This window comes from Colias croceus, chromosome 19 (assembly GCF_905220415.1).
Source record: "Colias croceus chromosome 19, ilColCroc2.1".
Lineage (NCBI taxonomy): Eukaryota > Metazoa > Arthropoda > Insecta > Lepidoptera > Pieridae > Colias > Colias croceus.
This window is the reverse complement of record NC_059555.1, coordinates 6,327,733-6,348,110: the sequence shown is the minus strand read 5'-3', so window position 1 is coordinate 6,348,110 and position 20,378 is coordinate 6,327,733. Positions and strand designations below refer to the sequence as shown.

The 20,378-nt window shown below is 38.9% G+C and overlaps 1 protein-coding gene across 4 annotated transcripts; it reads left to right on the top strand.

The window, feature by feature from the left end:
- Positions 1-537: 537 nt before the first annotated feature.
- Positions 538-19,225, top strand: LOC123700223 (PAX-interacting protein 1). 4 transcript variants are annotated; one of them, XM_045647376.1, is made up of 17 exons: positions 538-741; positions 828-3,326; positions 3,501-3,671; positions 4,003-4,104; positions 4,744-4,825; positions 6,932-7,089; positions 7,391-7,481; positions 7,743-7,866; positions 8,114-8,210; positions 8,456-8,608; positions 9,109-9,255; positions 13,678-13,890; positions 14,402-14,554; positions 16,923-17,001; positions 17,163-17,388; positions 17,786-17,863; positions 18,233-18,335. In XM_045647376.1, the coding sequence occupies exons 1-16, from the start codon at positions 646-648 to the stop codon at positions 17,853-17,855; spliced, it is 4,461 nt and encodes a 1,486-aa protein (XP_045503332.1). In that variant the 5' UTR covers positions 538-645; the 3' UTR covers positions 17,856-17,863; positions 18,233-18,335. The 4 variants fall into 4 exon arrangements, with proteins under 4 accessions (XP_045503332.1, XP_045503331.1, XP_045503329.1 ...); XM_045647375.1 differs by lacking the exon at positions 17,786-17,863 and having other exon boundaries at positions 7,746-7,866; positions 18,233-19,225; XM_045647373.1 differs by lacking the exon at positions 17,786-17,863 and having other exon boundaries at positions 18,233-19,225.
- Positions 19,226-20,378: the final 1,153 nt, after the last annotated feature.

The window sequence follows — 20,378 nt, the reverse complement described above, 5'->3', positions numbered from 1 at the left end:
TTAGACTTGCAAGTTGCTGTCGGACATTTCTCGCGGAAGTTTTCTTGCAGGTGGACACTCGGTGGACAGGCGGCCAAGCTTCTTGGCACAGATTCTATATATTATAGCACATAATATGTTATGATTCTGCTACACCATTCTGATTATTAAATTATTAATAGCATCTAAGTTAATAGCCATTGTAACATAATTTAAATAAAAAATTTAAAAGACATACTTTATTTTTGAAATATAGATATGATTTTATGATAATATGCATTTTTAATTAATGTGATGAAAGTAAAACGCACATTTAGCGTAAAAAAAAACTGCTAGTAGGAAACTATTTAATACATTTTTAATGGAAATGGATACATTTTCAATTTTTCTAATTTAAATCAAGTTAATAATTTTGCTTATATTTTATGCAAGGAAAACAAATTGCTATTTCTATACTCGATACCTGTGATCGGTACATGATCGGTACCTATCATGTTGCCGAAGATGGATTTTTCTTTTTTTGAAATGACAACAAATTAACAAATGGTAACATTTATTTGTAATCATGATGGAGGCTCTGGCATAAGTTTTCATTTTCGGCGCTCAAAAGATGATAGAAAAATGATTATTTGAGACTTGTGTTTTTATTAGTTTGTAAAACAGAAAATGGTAACGATTGTTGATGATATAGATTTTTTAACAGTTCAAGAGGTGATTTTTAAAGATGTCAAATATTACCTCTCTGGCGATGTCTCGGAAAGGGTTTGTTGTTATGTTTTTCTTGTTTTTATTTTTATTTATGTATTGATATGTGGTTTAACTGGTCTCGCGCTTTGTTGTTTTTACAGATTATGCAGTTACTTCAGTCAGGTGGAGGTGAAAATACAAAATATTTTTCTGACTACGTTACTCATCTAATTTGTGGTCAAAATGCTGCCGATACAGACATTGATGAAGCTCAGGACATCTATCAGATTCCTGCTGTGAACGAAAATTGGGTCCTTGCATGTGCTAGATTAAAAAAATTGGCGAACACAAAGCCATACTTTCCTAGCAAAAATAAAATATTCTCAAATGTTGTTGCATGTGTATCCAAAGTGACTCCAGCTGACGCCAAAACGTTATTTGCGCTAATAACATATCATGGTGGAAGAGTGAAGTTAAATTTGGATAGTCAGTGTACTCATTTGATCTGTGGCTCAACATCAAGTAAAAGATACAATTCAGCACTCTCACTGTCCTATAAAATTAAAATCGTCACTCCAGATTGGGTTTTGGAGAGCTTAAGAGCTAGAATACAGGCGGTGGCTGAGGTATTTCACCCTAAATTATTGGTTATACCAAAACCACCTCCGCCACCAAAACCAATGGACCGTATTAGTGCAATAACAGGATTCGATTTTGAAGAAGGCATTGCAAAAAACGAAGTACCAACTCAAAACATGTCAGAAGGTAAAAATGAAGATACAAAAGCACTTTTAGATAAACTCAAGCAAAGAATGCCATGGAATCATAATCCATCATCAGCTAATTCTTCAACAGTTACAACTTCTAATGCTAACTCAATGGGCTACACCACTGCTTCTAATACAACAAGTATTGTAACAAAATCTTTACCACAAGGAATAACGCAGAATGTGCAAATACAGGGTGTTCAACAGAATTCCCAGCTTATACAGAAGTTTGGGCAGAATCCTGCTATATCACAAGCAAATGTTAATATTCAGAATCAACAATCTAATATGCAACAAGGTTATTCACAAACTCAACAGTCACCACAGCCTCATGGCCTATCTGCCATTCAAATACAGCAACAAAAGTTGTTGCAACAACATCAACTCAGAATGCAAATGCTGCAACAAGGATTTACTCAACCTAATGTTTCTCAGATGAATCAAAATATTTCTGGTCAAATTCAGCAACATATTCAAAGTAATCAACATCATGTACAACAAACACAGAATGTTTCTCAATCTCAGAATTCATCTATGACTTCAGCTCAACAACAAATTGAGAGCATTAGTCAAATGCTAAGTCAAAGTGCTAATAATTTACAACAAGCAAATAATTTGCAACAAGCACAGCATAATCAACAGAATATGTCTATGAAACAAAGTCTTACCCTAAGTCAGCAAAGTGCCGTGCAAAATATTGCACAGCAATTGGCACAGTCAACTCAAAATTTACAACAGAGCTTACAAAATGCAAAACTTAATCAAAACCTTGGCCAAAATCAAGTTATAAGCCAGCAACAGATGATGAGTTCTGGTCAACAACATTCATCACAAAATCAAGGTATGATTCAACAGCAAACTGTTCAATCACTGACTAATCAGCAACAAAATCTTAACATGGGAGTTCAACAAGGCCTTGTTACTTCTCAAGCGCAATCTAATCAAGGACAGATGAGCCAATTAGTAAGTAATACTTCACAGCAATCTGTCATTGGTCAGCAAATACAACAATCAATACAAAGTCAGCAGGGTGGAAACATGCCAGTGCAAGGAACATGGAGACAGCAGAATATTCAAATGGTACAAAATGTACAAGGTCAACATCAGTTAATCAGAAGTCCATTAGTTCAGTCAAGAAATCCTCAAAACCAAGTTATATTACAACAGCAGATTATGCAAACACAACAGCAAACATTAATAAACAACCAACAGTCGCAACTGAGTCCACAGCATGCGGTTCAACAATCACAACAGATTTTACAGCAATCCATTGGATCTCAAGGTCAATCAATAAGTCAGACCCATCACCAAATACTTGTACAGAAACAACAACTTCTGAATAATGCTGGACAACAACAGATTGTTCAACCACAACAAGTTTTGATAAATCAGCATACTGGCCAACAACAAATACTTGTTCATGGAAACCAACAAGTTACATTGCAGGGTGGACAACAAATAGTGTCACAGAGCCAAATAGTCCATCAGGGAGGTCAATTGGTCAACCAGGGTGGACAACAAATACTCACTCAGGGTACTCAACAAGTTCTGTCACAAGGGGGTCAGCATGTTATAACACAACAGGGACAGCAACATCAAGTAGTGATAGCTCAGTCACCACAGCAGATTGTATCACAGTCTGGCCAACAGATAATTGGCCAAAATGTTGGTCAGGGGCAACAAGTATTATCGCAGGTACCTCAGTCTCCACAGCCTGGAGGGCAAATTACTGGTGGGGGCATTCAGCAGATAATAACTCATAGTGGTGGACAGCAAATAGTGTCACCAGGTGGGCAGCAAGTTATACAGGGTGGGCAGAATGTCTCTTGGCAACAACAACAGTATATACAGCAACGGCAACCCATTGGGCAACCTACTGGAGTTGGACAAAGGGCGAGTAAACGTTTTAATCAATATTTACGATTTCTACTTTTTTTCATCCTTATTGGCTATAATCTGTTTCAACTATAACATTGAAAAAATAATTCATTTTTAGAAAAAAAATAAACAATATTGTTCTTCATAATTCATGAGTTACATAACTAACTTAAACCATAACATATACAGCCGCTACAAGTATCATGGACAGCAGGCGGTGGTGGACGACAACTTATCCACCTGGATGCTCAGACGCATGCGCAGTTGCAGCAGATGGACCCGCAGCAGCGCGCCATGTTCGTGGCGCAGCTGCAGAAGCGCCGCCAGCTGCAGATACAACGCGCTCTGGCGCAGCAGCAGGTACAGTACAGCTGATTATGATGTGAGGAGTCCAAATGTCCATTATGAAAAACTAAATTTCATCATCACATTTTAAAAATCAATTTTTAAAAACAACAAATTATGGCTAATTTGTTGATTTTGAAAATAGCAACACTTGCGAAATCAAATCCTGAAACGATGGAATAACAGAAAAGGCTATATTTTAAAATTCCAACCCAATCTGCAATAGGTAAATAAAAATAAAAAAAATTTGCTCATAGAATTTACTGCCATTTTTCCAATAAGCTGTAGGCTTTTTTTTTTTCTACCTCAATGTGAACTACATAATATATTCTATTATTATTTGCAGCAACCAGTAGTATCGGGAGCGCCCGGTGGCGGGCTGCAGGCGACGCAAAACGTGACGTTCATACGGAGCCCCTTACCGCCTGGGCTCTCGCAACAACAGCAGGTTAGTTATGATTTTTTGAGCAATATTTTTATAGATATACTAGCAGTCCGCCCCGGCTTCGCCCGTGGTACATATTCACGTTTTCTCTACATAAGAACCATCCTCGTACTTCAAGGAATATAATAAAAAAAGAATTAAAGAAATCGGTTCAGCTGTTCTAAAGTTATGCGCTTACCAACACATTTTGGGATTCATTTTTATATTATAGAAGATATAGATATTTCATTATTATTTCTTTGTTATATTTATGAAAATTCAGGATTTTATTTATTTATCCTTGTGCATTATTTATCTCCAGTAATTTGCCCTCCAGGCTGTGGACACTGGGGCACTTTATCAAAACTTGTTGCCCCTAACCAACATTTTCACCCATGGTTCAACTTAATCTCTCTGAGCTACTAGAATTATTGCTGGACTGATAATTTGCTCTTGTAAAAAATAACTTATATATTTGTAAGAACGTAATGGAGCGATTTTATGTTATGATTTTTGTGTCTGGAGATATAAGATGGGTAGAGGCCGCGATGAAACTATAATTTTGTTCTATGGGTGAAGTTGCGGGTGAAATGATAGTTCTCAATTTAAACTGCATTTAGAAAAAAGTGTTTTATTACTATACATATATCGCCATTATATCAGGTACAATGGCAAGTGCAACAGCCAGGAATTAGAACTGCTACAATTCCTGCCGCAACTCCGTCTCAGACACCACAGTCACCAGGTATTATTGCATTAAATATATATTAAATAGTTATATATTATTAGGTATTGCATTTATTCAGAAAAATAGTTGACAAAATACTTAATATGTATTAAATTAAAAAATATCTATTTTAATCATTTTTAAAATATTTGAAATTTATTGGCAAGTGTCCAGATATTTAAGAAAAATAATTAGTTCAGATATTTGACATTTAAAAAAACTTAATTGATGATGGTATTTAAAAAGAAATTAATATATCAATATATGTACATTCAAATTAGAAGACCTAAACCAAATATGTAATAATTTAATTTTATTATTAATTATCAATATTATATTTAAAAAAATATAACAAATCTTACAAAATATGGAGAAATCAGAAAAATGTTTGTTATTATTATTTTTAATTAAATTAAATATATAATATAATTAATTCTTATCAAGATTTGAGGCTTGTTGAAATTAAGTGCTTAAAAAAGTGGTAAAACTTAAAATATTAAAATTTATTCATATTCTTCCCACTAGCTTGGTAAATTGAAAACTTATTTATTCACTAGACTAGCTTCCGCCCGCGACTCCGTCCGCGCGGATGTCGGTCTTCGCGTGGATGGTTTATTTCTTCATTTTGAGTAACTCTGACAATGATATCTTATAAATATCTATTGGACCCAAATACGCCTATAATAATACGCAACGTGTGTTCGCGGTTCTACAGAACAACGTCTATGGATAAAACTGAAAAATTAAGATTAATTTTTTTCTACGTATTTTTCCAGGATAAAAAGTATCCTATTTTACGCCCAGGATAATAAGGTATAATTATACTAAGTTTCATCGAAATCGAACCGTTAGTTTTCACGTGATGCCTGAACATACAGACAGACAGACAGACAAAATTTTTTTTAACACATATTTGGGTTTGGTTAACATCCAGTAACACCCCCTGGTATTTATTTTTTTCAATATTTTCAATGTACAGAATTGACCCTTCTACAGATTTATTATATGTATAGATACTTATGCAACATGAAACGGGATCATGTTTTTTTATCTAAGAGCATTGAGGGTTTGGTGTGCTGACAAATTTTGTTATTCAAATGGTCATTCATACATAACGTTCGACGTCAATGATCAAAAATTATAATTTCAATGTGCTACCTCATGTTCTAAGTATCTCGAGAATATTTGTGTAGTCGCCATTTGGTTGGGGTAAAGTTTCATGTTTGTTGACTTGAAGTTATACTTAAGTTCATATTGAGGCTTAAATTGCGCCGTAGTGACAATTAGTGTTGGGTTAGCATGGATGTGGAAGAGTCTGGTGGTAAGTGTCTATATTGAGATACAAATAAATCTTTATCATAAATTTAAAAATGGTAATTATAATTTCGTGGGTCAGGATATTTGCAAAATAAAGTTGTGTGGAATGAAAATATGCTATTTCCTAAATTTTCTAATTATAATACCGAAATGATGAATGGTTCAAGTATTTGATAGCACATTATATTTATTGGTTACTATTGAAGGAAAAAACACTACTATTAAATGGTTTATTATGCTCTAAAATTAAGTTATTTAATTAATATTGAAATAAAATATAGTTATTAATTATTATACAGTTATTTAGCATTTGTCTTTTCAAAAGACACCTCGCTCTCCGCTTCTATAATAATTATATTTGTACAAGATACGTATAACAATTTCTAGAGGTAATTTTTACAAGTAATATTATTTTATAGTTATGAATGTAATATGAATAATCATATTTTACAAAAAACAACTTGTCACATTTCGCTCATCTCACGACGACAAATATATGCAATAATTATTTTCTACATAAAGTAGTGGAACTTTTCTGGATAGATAACTCAAACATGTATTTATTCAATTAGACTCCTTCTAGAAGTACTTTTGAATCGTCATAACATATTTTTAAAATTTACCCCCGAAACTGTAGTATCTAAAAACTGTATATTAGTTCTTTATCCAGGAAAATATCACTACTGATTTTTACAAAACATTAACAGAATCACGTGAATCCGTTGCGAATCTACAGATTATGCAGTAACAAAAACCAAGAAAGGAAAAAAATACAGTCTGCATACAAATTCGTTATTTTACTTCCAGTAGGTGGAGTAGGAGGGAGTGTAGGTAATGTTGGTGGGACTACAACAGTGGGCGCGGGCGTGGAGACGCAGTTGCAACAGTTGCAACGACAACAGCAGTATCGGCTGCAACAGTTGCAGGCGCAAAGGGACCATGCACACCATCAGACCGCTAAACAGGTGACTGAATATATTTTGTGTTAGTTTTTCATGTAGTAAATTTATTTATTGACTATTTTCAGTATCATCCTAATACTTATTGATTAAATATTGTTTTAACATGGATAGTAAGTTGTTGGATAGAATAAAAATAAAAATTAACATTTTACTATAATCGAGAGGAACCATCGAGAGGAACGCTGTAAAAATTATATTGCTTCCTTATGTATTGTAGTTTATGAAGAAATTTGTGAGCTGTAAATAAGTAGCCCATTTTTATAATCTATTTGATTTCTATATAATTAAGTTTAAATTCCGTTAGGTGGCGCCTGTAACGCAACATGTGGTAACTCCACTACAAGAACAACAAGTCGATGCTATTTTGACTCCTACCACACCGGAACAACAACAAGGTAGATATTTTATCCTTTTCGTTTGAATTAAATACAATAAAAGGCAATTATGTGCATATCTGAAGATTTTCTTTTAAATTATCATAAACATTCATGTTGTTCAAATAACAGTACATAAGTCATAATATTATAGTGATTTTAATAAAAACTGATAAAATGGTTCTTGAATTAAACTAACATAACAAATAACGTATCCAATGTATGATTTCCTCAATGAAAGAAATAATTTTTTTACAATTAAACGCGATTTTATTTTATCAGCAGGTGCTGGTGCATTGCTGGTGAATCCCAAGACGAAGACAGCGCTGGCTAACATGCTGTCCATACGATTGCAAGGAACAGCACCGCCGTCTGATCATGAACCATCCGCGGCCGGTACCCTAAGGTATACCATTAGGTATTACTACTACTAGGTACTAGGTACTTTACTTATTAAAGTAAAGTTGTATAAATTCTTAAACGTTTTTAAACATATCTTAAAATGGTGATATGTTGGACATTCAATTTACGGACACTTCATGATTTATGAGAAAAAAAAAAATCTATATGTAACCAATTTATGAAGGCGATTGAGCGAGCAAATATTCAATAGATTAGATACCCTATTTTAATACATAATCATGTCAATACAGGTTGATGACGGCTGCACACGCGGCGGGAGGTGCTGTGCGAGCTCCGGCGCGCCTTTTGCTTGGAGCCACACATCACCCGCACACAGTGCCAGCACCGGTATGTGCTAGTGTATACTTTATTTCTAAAGGGATAAGGTTTATTTTACTATTGAAAAAAGGTATATTGTGTAGGAGCAGATGGTTTAATCGTTTTGTATTGGTGCAAGATATTTTAGGTATAAGTTTTTAATGAAACAATAAATTCAAATTTCGTTTAGTGAAGAAGTGTAATTTTAATGAGTGCAAAAATATTTCAAAATATTCATATAAGTAATTATTATTTATGATTACAAATGTTCACAGGCCGGTAGCACGGTAGTTGGTAACAAAGTGTACGGTAGCGTGGGCGGGGTGGGCGCAGTGCGTGCAGCTCCGCCTCGTGCGCAGTTCTATGGACACAATCCTAACCTTAAACTGCCTCCTGATCTGTTCCTGCTCGGCTGTGTTTTCCATGTGGTAAGTATTTTTGTTTGTGTATAAACATATCCCTGCTTTAAGTTTTTTAACATTAAATATAGTATAAGAAATAACACGCGAGGCCGGGTGAAATATTAGAATGTAATAAGAATGTCTGCGATTCTACACAGCTACCAAATTGATTAACAAATCGCAGCAAGTCAACGACTATTAGCAAAGTGAAGGTAGTTGGGTCGTATAAACAACGTCCGGGCCCCTCGGCACGATCCGTACGAATGCGCCACGAGTCAAAAGAAAGCGGCAATTTATAGTATTCGACAGCTAAGCATGTTCTGACAGGTATCAGTGTATATTGACAACTATTCATCCACAAAAATATTAGATCAAAAGTTACGTTTAACAATAGTGTAAATTGAAATAAAATGAAACAATATAGACATTCAAAAATGTATGTGGATAAATTAAACACAATTTTTTGAAAAATATTTCTTCCAGGGTGCATAACAATTTTTTAGCCTGTATATAATGAATGTGTGCAGGTGGAGTACCAGCAGTCGGTGGGCAGCGAGCGCGTGGCGCGCTGGACGGAGGCGATCCAGCGGCGCGGCGGCGAGGTGGAGGCGGGCTACTGCGCGCGCGTCACGCACGTGCTGTGCGAGACGCAGCGCCACGGCGTCGTCATGCAGGTGCTTATATACGCTATAAAACCAAATTATACAGTGGTGGTCATATAATTAAGAACGCTGATACAAAGGGAAGATTTTTTCAGACTAAGATGCATAACTAATTTCATGTAATTATTTTTATTTTGCTCGATATAGAAATACTTTTCCAATTAATCACTGTATTCATTAATACACGTGATTAGCCTGAAAATTAATACACAAACTTTTTACACTACTTCTAAACATAGTATTCCTCTTAGATTACAAAATAAAAGACAGATGGAGCGTTGCCGAACTAAACCGAATAATTTATCGTCATTTTCAATAAAGCTATGTGTGCTGTCATTTCGCCGCTGCACTGTACGTACCCGGTGCTTCTGTGTGCGTGTAATGTTGCCAGATATTGAAAAATTTCCCAAATTTTTCCCCGACTACGGAAAAAAGAGGGTTATGTTTTTCGAGTTTATGTATGTGTGTATAATATTTCTTTGACACGCCCTGCAGTGTAAACCGTTGGACCGATTTTGAGTTGTGAGGTTTCATTGCAATGATCTGAATTATTATGTTAGTGGCGGTAGTGACGTAGGCTCTATACATAAATGAGAAGTCAAGTTTTAATTTTTATTTAAATTCTTTTATTACATAAAGTACCTGCCTATAGATAGGGAGGCGAGGTAGCTAAATGGCGTAATTAAACGGCGCCGTCGAGACTTATCAAAATCGATAGATAAAATAATTTCGAAAAGAAAAGCTTCTATGGTAAAAACCATTTTAGCGGTGGGTTTGGCGTGTACGGATTTTCAAAAATGTAAAAAAAAAAAGTTACTTGGGCATTCTCGAGCGCGTCAGATATTCATACTACGTATGCCCCAAGTGCCTCTGATAACAACGGTATACTAATCTGCCGGTTTGCGTGGTGGGGCTAGGCATATTAATTCGTCAAAAATGCACAAAAAAAAAATTTACTCGAGCGCGTCAGATTTTCGGAAGGGGTGTTAAGTAGGCCCCAAGGAAGCTCCCCTTAAAAAAACTGACGATTTCGGCGTGACGATAAGTTACGATGAATTTTTGAAAATGCAGAAAAATAAGTCCTTTTGAAATACTCGAGCGCGTCAGATTTTCATAGGGGAGGTTTATCTCGGTCTCCTGAAAGCATATTTTCTTAATCTGACAAAAATGTTGGTGGGTTCTCTTAATCTGACCGAAAAAGGTTTGAGAGTTTCTTTTTTTTAATCATCGTTATTTCATATCAATTTTTCTTAACACCCTCAGTTTTCGAGATATACTCAAAAAACCGGGAGTTTGAGTTTTTATGATGCTTCAAGTCAAAAAGTTTTAACCTTGGACAAAAATGTAAAGAGACCTTTTTTGTGTAAAATAAAATTACCTTTTCTGTTTATTCAAACTTTTTTTTTTTGTAAAATGTATCGTTCGCGACTTATATACTGCAACGCGTTTTTCGGAAGACGAAATGGCTCCTCCAGACTTCCGGTCACGCGGAAACCGGCAGATTTTGTATTTTTAGTAAGTTTTAGATTATATTCTTCAAAATAAAAATAAAAACAATCGCGCTCGAGAATGCCGGATTAACGTTTTTTTTTTACAAGTTCGCGACCCTATAACTTAGCGGCGTCAAGGACTTATCGTCAGATTAGTTAAATTTAGTCTTAAAACACTAAAATCAACCCCCAATATCTTAATCTGACGCGCTCGAGTATTTCAGACTATCGATTTTTTTTTACTAATCTGATCGTCTATCCTGGGCACGCGTCACTACTTAAAGAGCTAAATAGTGAACAAGGTTGTTCTATTAGGTCTAAGGTATCTCTCATATCTTAAACTGCCACGCTCGAGTATTGCAGAAAATTCCCCTCTTCGCCTCCCTATCTACTAAAGTTATATATGGACAAAATAATTGTATTCAATTTTTTTATTAAATAAATTACATAAAAAAAAAGTTTCAATATTAACTATAATAATTATATTATTTTTTATTTTTCATAATACATATATGAATACGAATAGCGGTAGTTTTTAGTCGAGAATACGGGACATTTTATTTTCATCATATCCATCATGGAGTTCACATAAATTAAATCGCTAGCGAAAACGACTATGACGTTTTTAAGCTTTATAAAAGTAACAAAATAATGTATTATGCTTATTAAAATAATCTAATAATTATCATGAACCTTTAGTGCACTATACAAATAATCACATTCACGATCGAAAAATCCAACAGCATTACCCTGAAGATCTTTTAACCATTTTACCGTTTTACCAATAAAAATGGCAAATTCATTTTCAAAATACTGGCAACATACGTTGAAGTTTTGTATTCCTTCATATCTGTAAAATTATTATTCGTATTTTAAAGAAATAAATCAGCCAAATAATCTACAGAAAACCTGTGAAACGATGTTTTATCTTTTTTTTTTGTTTTCGGGAACAAATTTTACAGCGTTTTATTATCACAAGACGGCATTTTTTTTACTAAAATTGCAAACCCTTTTTGACGTATTGCATGACACTATATGCGCTATAGCACTGGTGCAGCGACGTATTTGTTTTTGATTTCGTATTTTCTTTGACAAGGGCGACGGGCGGTTGTCATGCTCCATCTGTACTTTATTTTGTAATCTAAGGTATTCCTATTTACTGGCTGGTTACGTAATTAAGAACGCTAAATAGTTTATACTTTTATTCAAATTTAAATAGTGAACACTCGACTCGATTTGTGGTTGTAGGTTACTGTTTGTATAATTTTGGCGCCATTAAGTGATGCAAAAGATTAAAAGTGATTACTTCTTATTAAAAAAATAAAAGTTGTGATAAATCTACTAGGGAAGTTATAATAATTTTTCGCGGGAAGAATTAGTCTTATAAAAATATAACTGATCATCTGCAATGTTCAAAAACTATGGTTTTCCACGCCATAAGACATTTTGATACGTATTAAACAACTTCGGATGTCCCACGTATGCCAAGACAGAGAAAAACAACTCCTCGAGATGACCTAAACATCGTCCGTATGGCGAAACAAAATCCTGTTAAGGGGTCCAATGAGCTGAGAAAAGAATATTGCGGGGAAAATAACCCTTCAGCAATCTCAGCACGCACTATTCGAAGACGTTTGGTAGAAGAAAAATTGCATGGTCGGATAGCAAGAAAAGTACCCATGTTGAAACTTTGTCACAGGCAAGCCCGGCTTAGATTTGCAAGAAAATATGAACACTGGACTGTGCGAAATTGGAAAAATGTACTTTTGTCTGACGAAACGAAAATAAACAAAGTATGTTCCGATGGAAAACGTTATCTTCGACGTCCTCCGAATACAGAATTCGACCCTAAGTACACGAAAGTTACATTAAAGCAAGGTGGTGGAAATGTGAAAATTTGGGGGTGCTTTTCTGGACATGGTGTTGGACCTGTAAAGTTGATAGAAGGTAACATGGATCAATTCCAATATAAAAATATACTGGAAGAAACAATGCTACCTTATGCTGAAGAAGTTCTACCGGTTATTTGGACATTCCAGCATGACAATGACCCAGCACACTGCACACACTGTAAAGGAATTTCTAACAGCGCCGTCAGTTTCTGTTTTGGCCTGGCCAGCTAACAGCTCTGACCTAAACCCAATAGAGAATCTGTGGTTCGAAGTAAAGAAAAAGGTTTCAAATACACAGTGTCGAACTTTAATGGAGCTGTACGACGTTTTTTTAGAAGAATGGAACTCTATTTCTGTAGCAAAATGTCAAAAATAAATAGAGTCAATGCCTCGCCGGTGTAAAGCAGTAATAAAAAGCCGTGGACATGCTATTAAATATTATTTTTTGTTAAAAATGTATTAACTTGCTTTATAAATTTTTCGCGCAACATATTATTGTAAATTTTTAAATGAAAGTGTCATACAAAACAATTCCCGAGCAGATAAATTAATCGTTCTTAATTATTTGTCCAGCTTCACTCTTATTTGAATGTGTTGCTTTGGTAAGATAAATTATTTTTGAAACAAAATTGTTGGCGATTTTATTATTTATTCTTAAACTTAGTTGCTCTATTGATGTGGCTATTTTATGACATAACTAGTTGCTTCTCAGAAGGTGCACATCTCTGTGTATGACATTATTTAAATAAAAATTTCTAGTACTTCAAATCGTTCTTAATTATATGACCACAACTATATATTGTGATGGTTTTTTTAATATTGTAAAAAAAGTTTTAAAATGTCAGGGTCGCGTCATGGCAATACCATCACGTCGTGAAGTAAGGTGACGATTTTGGTATCTTTGATTCTTGGCAAAAAAGTTTCACTTCTGACACGTGTGCTCAACACACACGCTCTTTTTTGTTAAGTTCACTAACCGTTAACAAATTAATCTATATAATTAAGACAATATAAAATTGTAAATTTGTAACATTTCAATATTGATTCGTCAGGCACTGCGCGACGCTAAGCGGTGCGTGACGGCGTACTGGGTGCTGGACACGATGGAGCGGCGCGCGGTAGCACCGCCGTGGCAGGCGATCCACCTGCCGGCCATGTACGCGGCGCGCGAGCGGCCCGCGAGACACCACCGCGCCGCGCTGTCGGGCTGGCGGCGCGACGAGCGGCGCCGGCTCGCCTGCTGCCTGCGACAGGTTGGCGCCAAGGTGACAATCCCTTATATTTCAATAACTCAGCCCCCGGAATCACAGACACGATAGAAAATCTATTGTGTCGTGGTCCGATCGGGCCGCTGGGGGCTCAATGGGTTACGATTTCTAGGGATATTTTGTAAATATCTAAAAATCTATTAAGAATTTTGTGATATTGTAAATGGAAGAATTATAGCTGATTTTAAGAAATAAAAACATTGTTTTTTTTTGTGTCCATTAAAGATGTTAATTTTTCTCACCAAGATGGAAACTTGGATGATGTGGATCTTCATTTCTTGTTAGAAAGAAGTTACAAGTTTTGACTGATATTGGCAATTTTTTATAATACTAATTATAATTAATCAGTGTTGTCAGCATTTACATTAATTTAGTAACAATATCGGTTGTTCTTACTTAAAATTGAATACCAATATCTTATTGCGGTATGCACTTTAAAAAAGTGGATATTTTTTCCTTGTTACTCTATTGTAATAGACATGTTAAAAAATCGTTTTGTGTGTGTCAGCTGACGCCGTACATGACGCGCGACAACACGGTACTGATCTGCAAGCGCGCGGAGGGCAACAAGTACCGGCGCGCGAGGGAGTGGGCCATCCCCGTGGTCAGTGCCGCCTGGCTCACCGACCTGCTGCTCGGCAACATGACGGCGCTGTCGCAGGTACACACACACCACACGACACGATATCGCGGGAGTGGGCCATCCCCGTGGTCAGTGCCGCCTGGCTCACCGACCTGCTGCTCGGCAACATGACGGCGCTGTCGCAGGTACACACACACCACACGACACGATATCGCGGGAGTGGGCCATCCCCGTGGTCAGTGCCGCCTGGCTCACCGACCTGCTGCTCGGCAACATGACGGCGCTGTCGCAGGTACACACACACCACACGACACGATATCGCGGGAGTGGGCCATCCCCGTGGTCAGTGCCGCCTGGCTCACCGACCTGCTGCTCGGCAACATGACGGCGCTGTCGCAGGTACACACACACCACACGACACGATATCGCGGGAGTGGGCCATCCCCGTGGTCAGTGCCGCCTGGCTCACCGACCTGCTGCTCGGCAACATGACGGCGCTGTCGCAGGTACACACACACCACACGACACGATATCGCGGGAGTGGGCCATCCCCGTGGTCAGTGCCGCCTGGCTCACCGACCTGCTGCTCGGCAACATGACGGCGCTGTCGCAGGTACACACACACCACACGACACGATATCGCGGGAGTGGGCCATCCCCGTGGTCAGTGCCGCCTGGCTCACCGACCTGCTGCTCGGCAACATGACGGCGCTGTCGCAGGTACACACACACCACACGACACGATATCGCGGGAGTGGGCCATCCCCGTGGTCAGTGCCGCCTGGCTCACCGACCTGCTGCTCGGCAACATGACGGCGCTGTCGCAGGTACACACACACCACACGACACGATATCGCGGGAGTGGGCCATCCCCGTGGTCAGTGCCGCCTGGCTCACCGACCTGCTGCTCGGCAACATGACGGCGCTGTCGCAGGTACACACACACCACACGACACGATATCGCGGGAGTGGGCCATCCCCGTGGTCAGTGCCGCCTGGCTCACCGACCTGCTGCTCGGCAACATGACGGCGCTGTCGCAGGTACACACACACCACACGACACGATATCGCGGGAGTGGGCCATCCCCGTGGTCAGTGCCGCCTGGCTCACCGACCTGCTGCTCGGCAACATGACGGCGCTGTCGCAGGTACACACACACCACACGACACGATATCGCGGGAGTGGGCCATCCCCGTGGTCAGTGCCGCCTGGCTCACCGACCTGCTGCTCGGCAACATGACGGCGCTGTCGCAGGTACACACACACCACACGACACGATATCGCGGGAGTGGGCCATCCCCGTGGTCAGTGCCGCCTGGCTCACCGACCTGCTGCTCGGCAACATGACGGCGCTGTCGCAGGTACACACACACCACACGACACGATATCGCGGGAGTGGGCCATCCCCGTGGTCAGTGCCGCCTGGCTCACCGACCTGCTGCTCGGCAACATGACGGCGCTGTCGCAGGTACACACACACCACACGACACGATATCGCGGGAGTGGGCCATCCCCGTGGTCAGTGCCGCCTGGCTCACCGACCTGCTGCTCGGCAACATGACGGCGCTGTCGCAGGTACACACACACCACACGACACGATATCGCGGGAGTGGGCCATCCCCGTGGTCAGTGCCGCCTGGCTCACCGACCTGCTGCTCGGCAACATGACGGCGCTGTCGCAGGTACACACACACCACACGACACGATATCGCGGGAGTGGGCCATCCCCGTGGTCAGTGCCGCCTGGCTCACCGACCTGCTGCTCGGCAACATGACGGCGCTGTCGCAGGTACACACACACCACACGACACGATATCGCGGGAGTGGGCCATCCCCGTGGTCAGTGCCGCCTGGCTCACCGACCTGCTGCTCGGCAACATGACGGCGCTGTCGCAGGTACACACACACCACACGACACGATATCGCGGGAGTGGGCCATCCCCGTGGTCAGTGCCGCCTGGCTCACCGACCTGCTGCTCGGCAACATGACGGCGCTGTCGCAGGTACACACACACCACACGACACGATATCGCGGGAGTGGGCCATCCCCGTGGTCAGTGCCGCCTGGCTCACCGACCTGCTGCTCGGCAACATGACGGCGCTGTCGCAGGTACACACACACCACACGACACGATATCGCGGGAGTGGGCCATCCCCGTGGTCAGTGCCGCCTGGCTTACCGACCTGCTGCTCGGCAACATGACGGCGCTGTCGCAGGTACACACACACACACACCACACGACACGATATCGTGTACTCTAAATGTGCTTGTATGTGAGGTGTAAATAGCTTATTTACTACCAACCTACCACATAGTGCATTCACCAACAATTTCAGTTTTGAGTTGGTACTAAACTACCTTCCAAATAACTGTACAGTGCACACATTGCATATTCATTTTTTTGTAGTTATAGAACAAATGTTAAATTTACTAAATAATTTCAGATCGAGAATGCAAAATATCAACAGTTCAACTTGGCGAGTCCGTTCCGAATGGACTACAGTCTTGTGTCTCATCTAATGAGTGAGTTTTTTTTTTCTTTAATTATGTTCATTTTAATAATCCCAATAAATGCTACACAAACAATTTACTATTCCAATTCCAAATCCCCACATACGTTGAACTGCGTCTTCACAAAACAATTGAAACGCGCACGATAAACAGTTCCAAATTTAATTCTCCAGACGCGTGGAAGATGCCGATCAACATAACGCAAGAGTCTCACGAGCGGGCGAAGCGCTCAGCGGCGGCGGTGGGCGAGCGGCGCGCCAAGAGACCGCGGCTCAGCTCTCCCCCTCCCCCGCCCCCCGCGCTCGCCCCGCCCGCACCGCCCCCGCTGCACCTCGCACCTCGCGTGCTGTTCTCGAACGTTCCCGCCGTGGCGCAGAACCGACTGGCTGCGGTCGTGAGGTATGTCTAGTGTCCGCCCTGTACTATACGCTAGCGGACACCCCCCGCGTACGCGCGCCCAACGTGCTGGTCTCGAACGTTCCAGCGGTTGCGCAAAACCGACTGGCTGCAGTTGTAATGTCTGGAACATGAGTATACGCTAGCGGCCCCCGCTTCGCTCGCGCCCCCCGCACCGCCCACGCTGCATCTCGCGCTACTCGTGCTGTTCTCAAACGTTCAATATAGATATTTAAAAAAAAAAAAAACAAATACAACACGAACTATTGTACGTGTTGTATTTGTTTGCGTACAATGATATTAATGCCAAAATTCGAGGACAAAATTTCTTTTAACTTCAGTATATATTATATTCAGTATATAACTTCAGTATACTTACAAAGATTTCAAATATTTTCAGTGAAACTGCGAAATATGATGAGAACTCGAATAATATAGAAACATGTGAGCTCGTTGAGAAACAGAAATAATACAACAGGTTTACATTATACGCATTAAAGTAGTGGTGGAGGGGTAGCGGTATTTAGACTTGTGTCGTCCGTATTAGTTAGTTAATATTACTGTATGCATCACTGAAGTTTTTAATTTTTTATTAAAATTTGTAGATTTTTACCTAATAGTTTGATAGTTTGTGTTTATGGGCAAGGTCACGGTAATTGTATCAAAAATAATATCGTTTAATGGGTATTTAGACGACTGCATCGCGAGTTTTATATAAATATTTTTTTAACATAATATTATTTTCGTTGGTATAATCTAATATTATCTAAATAAAATATTAAAACCATTAAACAAAATGGATTCAATGGTTTTCTTTCCTTCTTTCTAAACGATTACTCTATTTCAGGCAACTCGGTGGGCTAGTAGTAACATCAGCGGCCGAAGCGTCGCATCTCGTTATGGATAAACTGGTTCGCACGTGCAAGCTCGTGAGCTGTCTCACAACAGTCAAACATTTGCTCACTACAGAGTGGGTCACCGAGAGCCAGAGACTCAATAAATTCGCAGATGAAGCTAAATTCGCTCTCCGAGACCAAGATTTCAACAAGATGTTCAAATGTGATATAGACGAAGTGTTATTGAGCGGGGAACAGAGGAAAAAACTGTTTGACGGTGTTACCTTCTTCCTCACTCCCTGTGTTAAACCCGCCAAAGCCAGTCTCACGGAAATGATAGAACTGTGCGGTGGAAAAGTGGAGAAGAACCGACGGTCCTATGTTTCCATACAAGAGATGCACAACCAGAGGCCGTACAGCTACTTGGTGCTCACCGTGCCCAACGATCTGCATTTAGTGTACTATTTACTGCAGTCCGAGAAGACTTTGAATGTCGTATGCAGTACAGAAGTGGTGTTGTCCGCGATTATGAGGCAAAAGTTAGAGATCGAAGAGTTTCTCGTCAAAATAGACTAATTATTAAGTAAAATGTTGAAAAGTAGCAAAAAACTGATTACGGCATCTGTAAAATACTTCCATGTATATAAGCGGATAGTGAGAGTTTTATAGCTAGAGCAAAATTTTTTATCACCTTAGATGAGGATAGAATATTGTTCGATTTATTTTTCCATACAGAAATTTTAACAAAATATTATTTTCAGTTGATTTTTAAATGCATTTAATAGATATTTAAAACGCGACCGTGCCTTAATTTATTACTATTCAACTTCATACGACATTCTAGGAATCTCTGTGTCTATTTCGGAATATAGATTGCTAAGGAGAGTAATTTTTTGTACACATTTTTAAATTTTGAGAGTTATACTAATTTATAGAAAGCAATTTAGAACGTGGTCCAATACCATGCTGTAATGAATTTAATAAAAGACTTTACATATGTAAAATGTGTTGTTTAATTTTCCTCCTTATTCACACAAGTGCCTTTATTTTAATGATAAAGATATAAAGATGATAAATTTTAAAGAAGACAGGCCAAAAATATTTTGATATAATATATTAAATAAAAAAGAACATACTGTATACACATAATAAAATCGTAGGGAGTCAAAACTCATTGAATATATGTTTAAAAGAATATTTAGCTTCACACTAACCTCCACCCCCCCCCCCCTTACACATAAAAATTGCGTCCTCTAAAGAACGCAAGTACTATGGCCTAAAAAATGTAACATTTCAATGAACTAAAGGTGCAAATCTCCAAATACTACATATTCTTCATTGATTCACTCACATTACGAAATTTAAGGTATTAGGCACCGTACACAGGGCTACCTAAATCATTTATACTGTACGATTTTTATCTTCAACGCCATACAAATCCATCTACACCGTCCCGCGACTTGCGTCGTACTATATAGTCACGTAAAATCGTCGATATGTATGATGATTAAATAAGGATTATATCATTGAGATAATATTACTACGTATGGAGGAGACACCACGAACAAAATCTGTGCGCCATTTTTTGCTCTAAGTTTTAAAGATTATTATCTAGTTAGGTACTTACCGATGAAAGTTATGCCTTTGCCCTTTTCCGTATTATTTGTGCAATATCGTAACACACACGAAGGCTTAATTGATGCGTTTCACTTTAAAACAAAAAATGAGCGTGCAGTTACGCCATATGGCGTATGTTGAGCGGAACATAAGTGATGTAGGCGGTGTCGTCTCCATAATATGTATATCTCAATGGAATATATGTAATTTTTTTTTTATTTTAAAAACAAACAGTCATTTACAGAAAAAATACACAATAATAATACATAAACATGGTTACCTATAGTTTCATTTCTATACCACTATGTAACTATGATAAATTATGTATGCCAAAATCATAAACATATTTTATTATAACAAACACAAGCTCGTACCACGAAAGTATTTTTATTAGAGTTATTTTTTAAGAATCGAATATAGAATGAGTTGTGCAGGTGAAAAGGGTCGCTTGAATATATAAATAGATTTTTGTTTCTAAAATAGTTGAATGTATTATTATGAATAACTTAAATACAGCATCGACGCATGTAGGGGAAACTT

What these genes read in the sequence shown, in the direction of transcription:
- LOC123700223 (XM_045647373.1), top strand. Translation starts at nt 646, where the DNA reads ATGGTAACGATTGTTGATGATATAGATTTTTTAACAGTTCAAGAGGTG. An exon ending in GGCTCTCGCAACAACAGCAG is followed by an intron (nt 4,105 to 4,743) that starts GTTAGTTATGAT and finishes CCATTATATCAG; the next exon opens with GTACAATGGCAAGTGCAACA. An exon ending in TGCGACAGGTTGGCGCCAAG is followed by an intron (nt 13,891 to 14,401) that starts GTGACAATCCCT and finishes TGTGTGTGTCAG; the next exon opens with CTGACGCCGTACATGACGCG.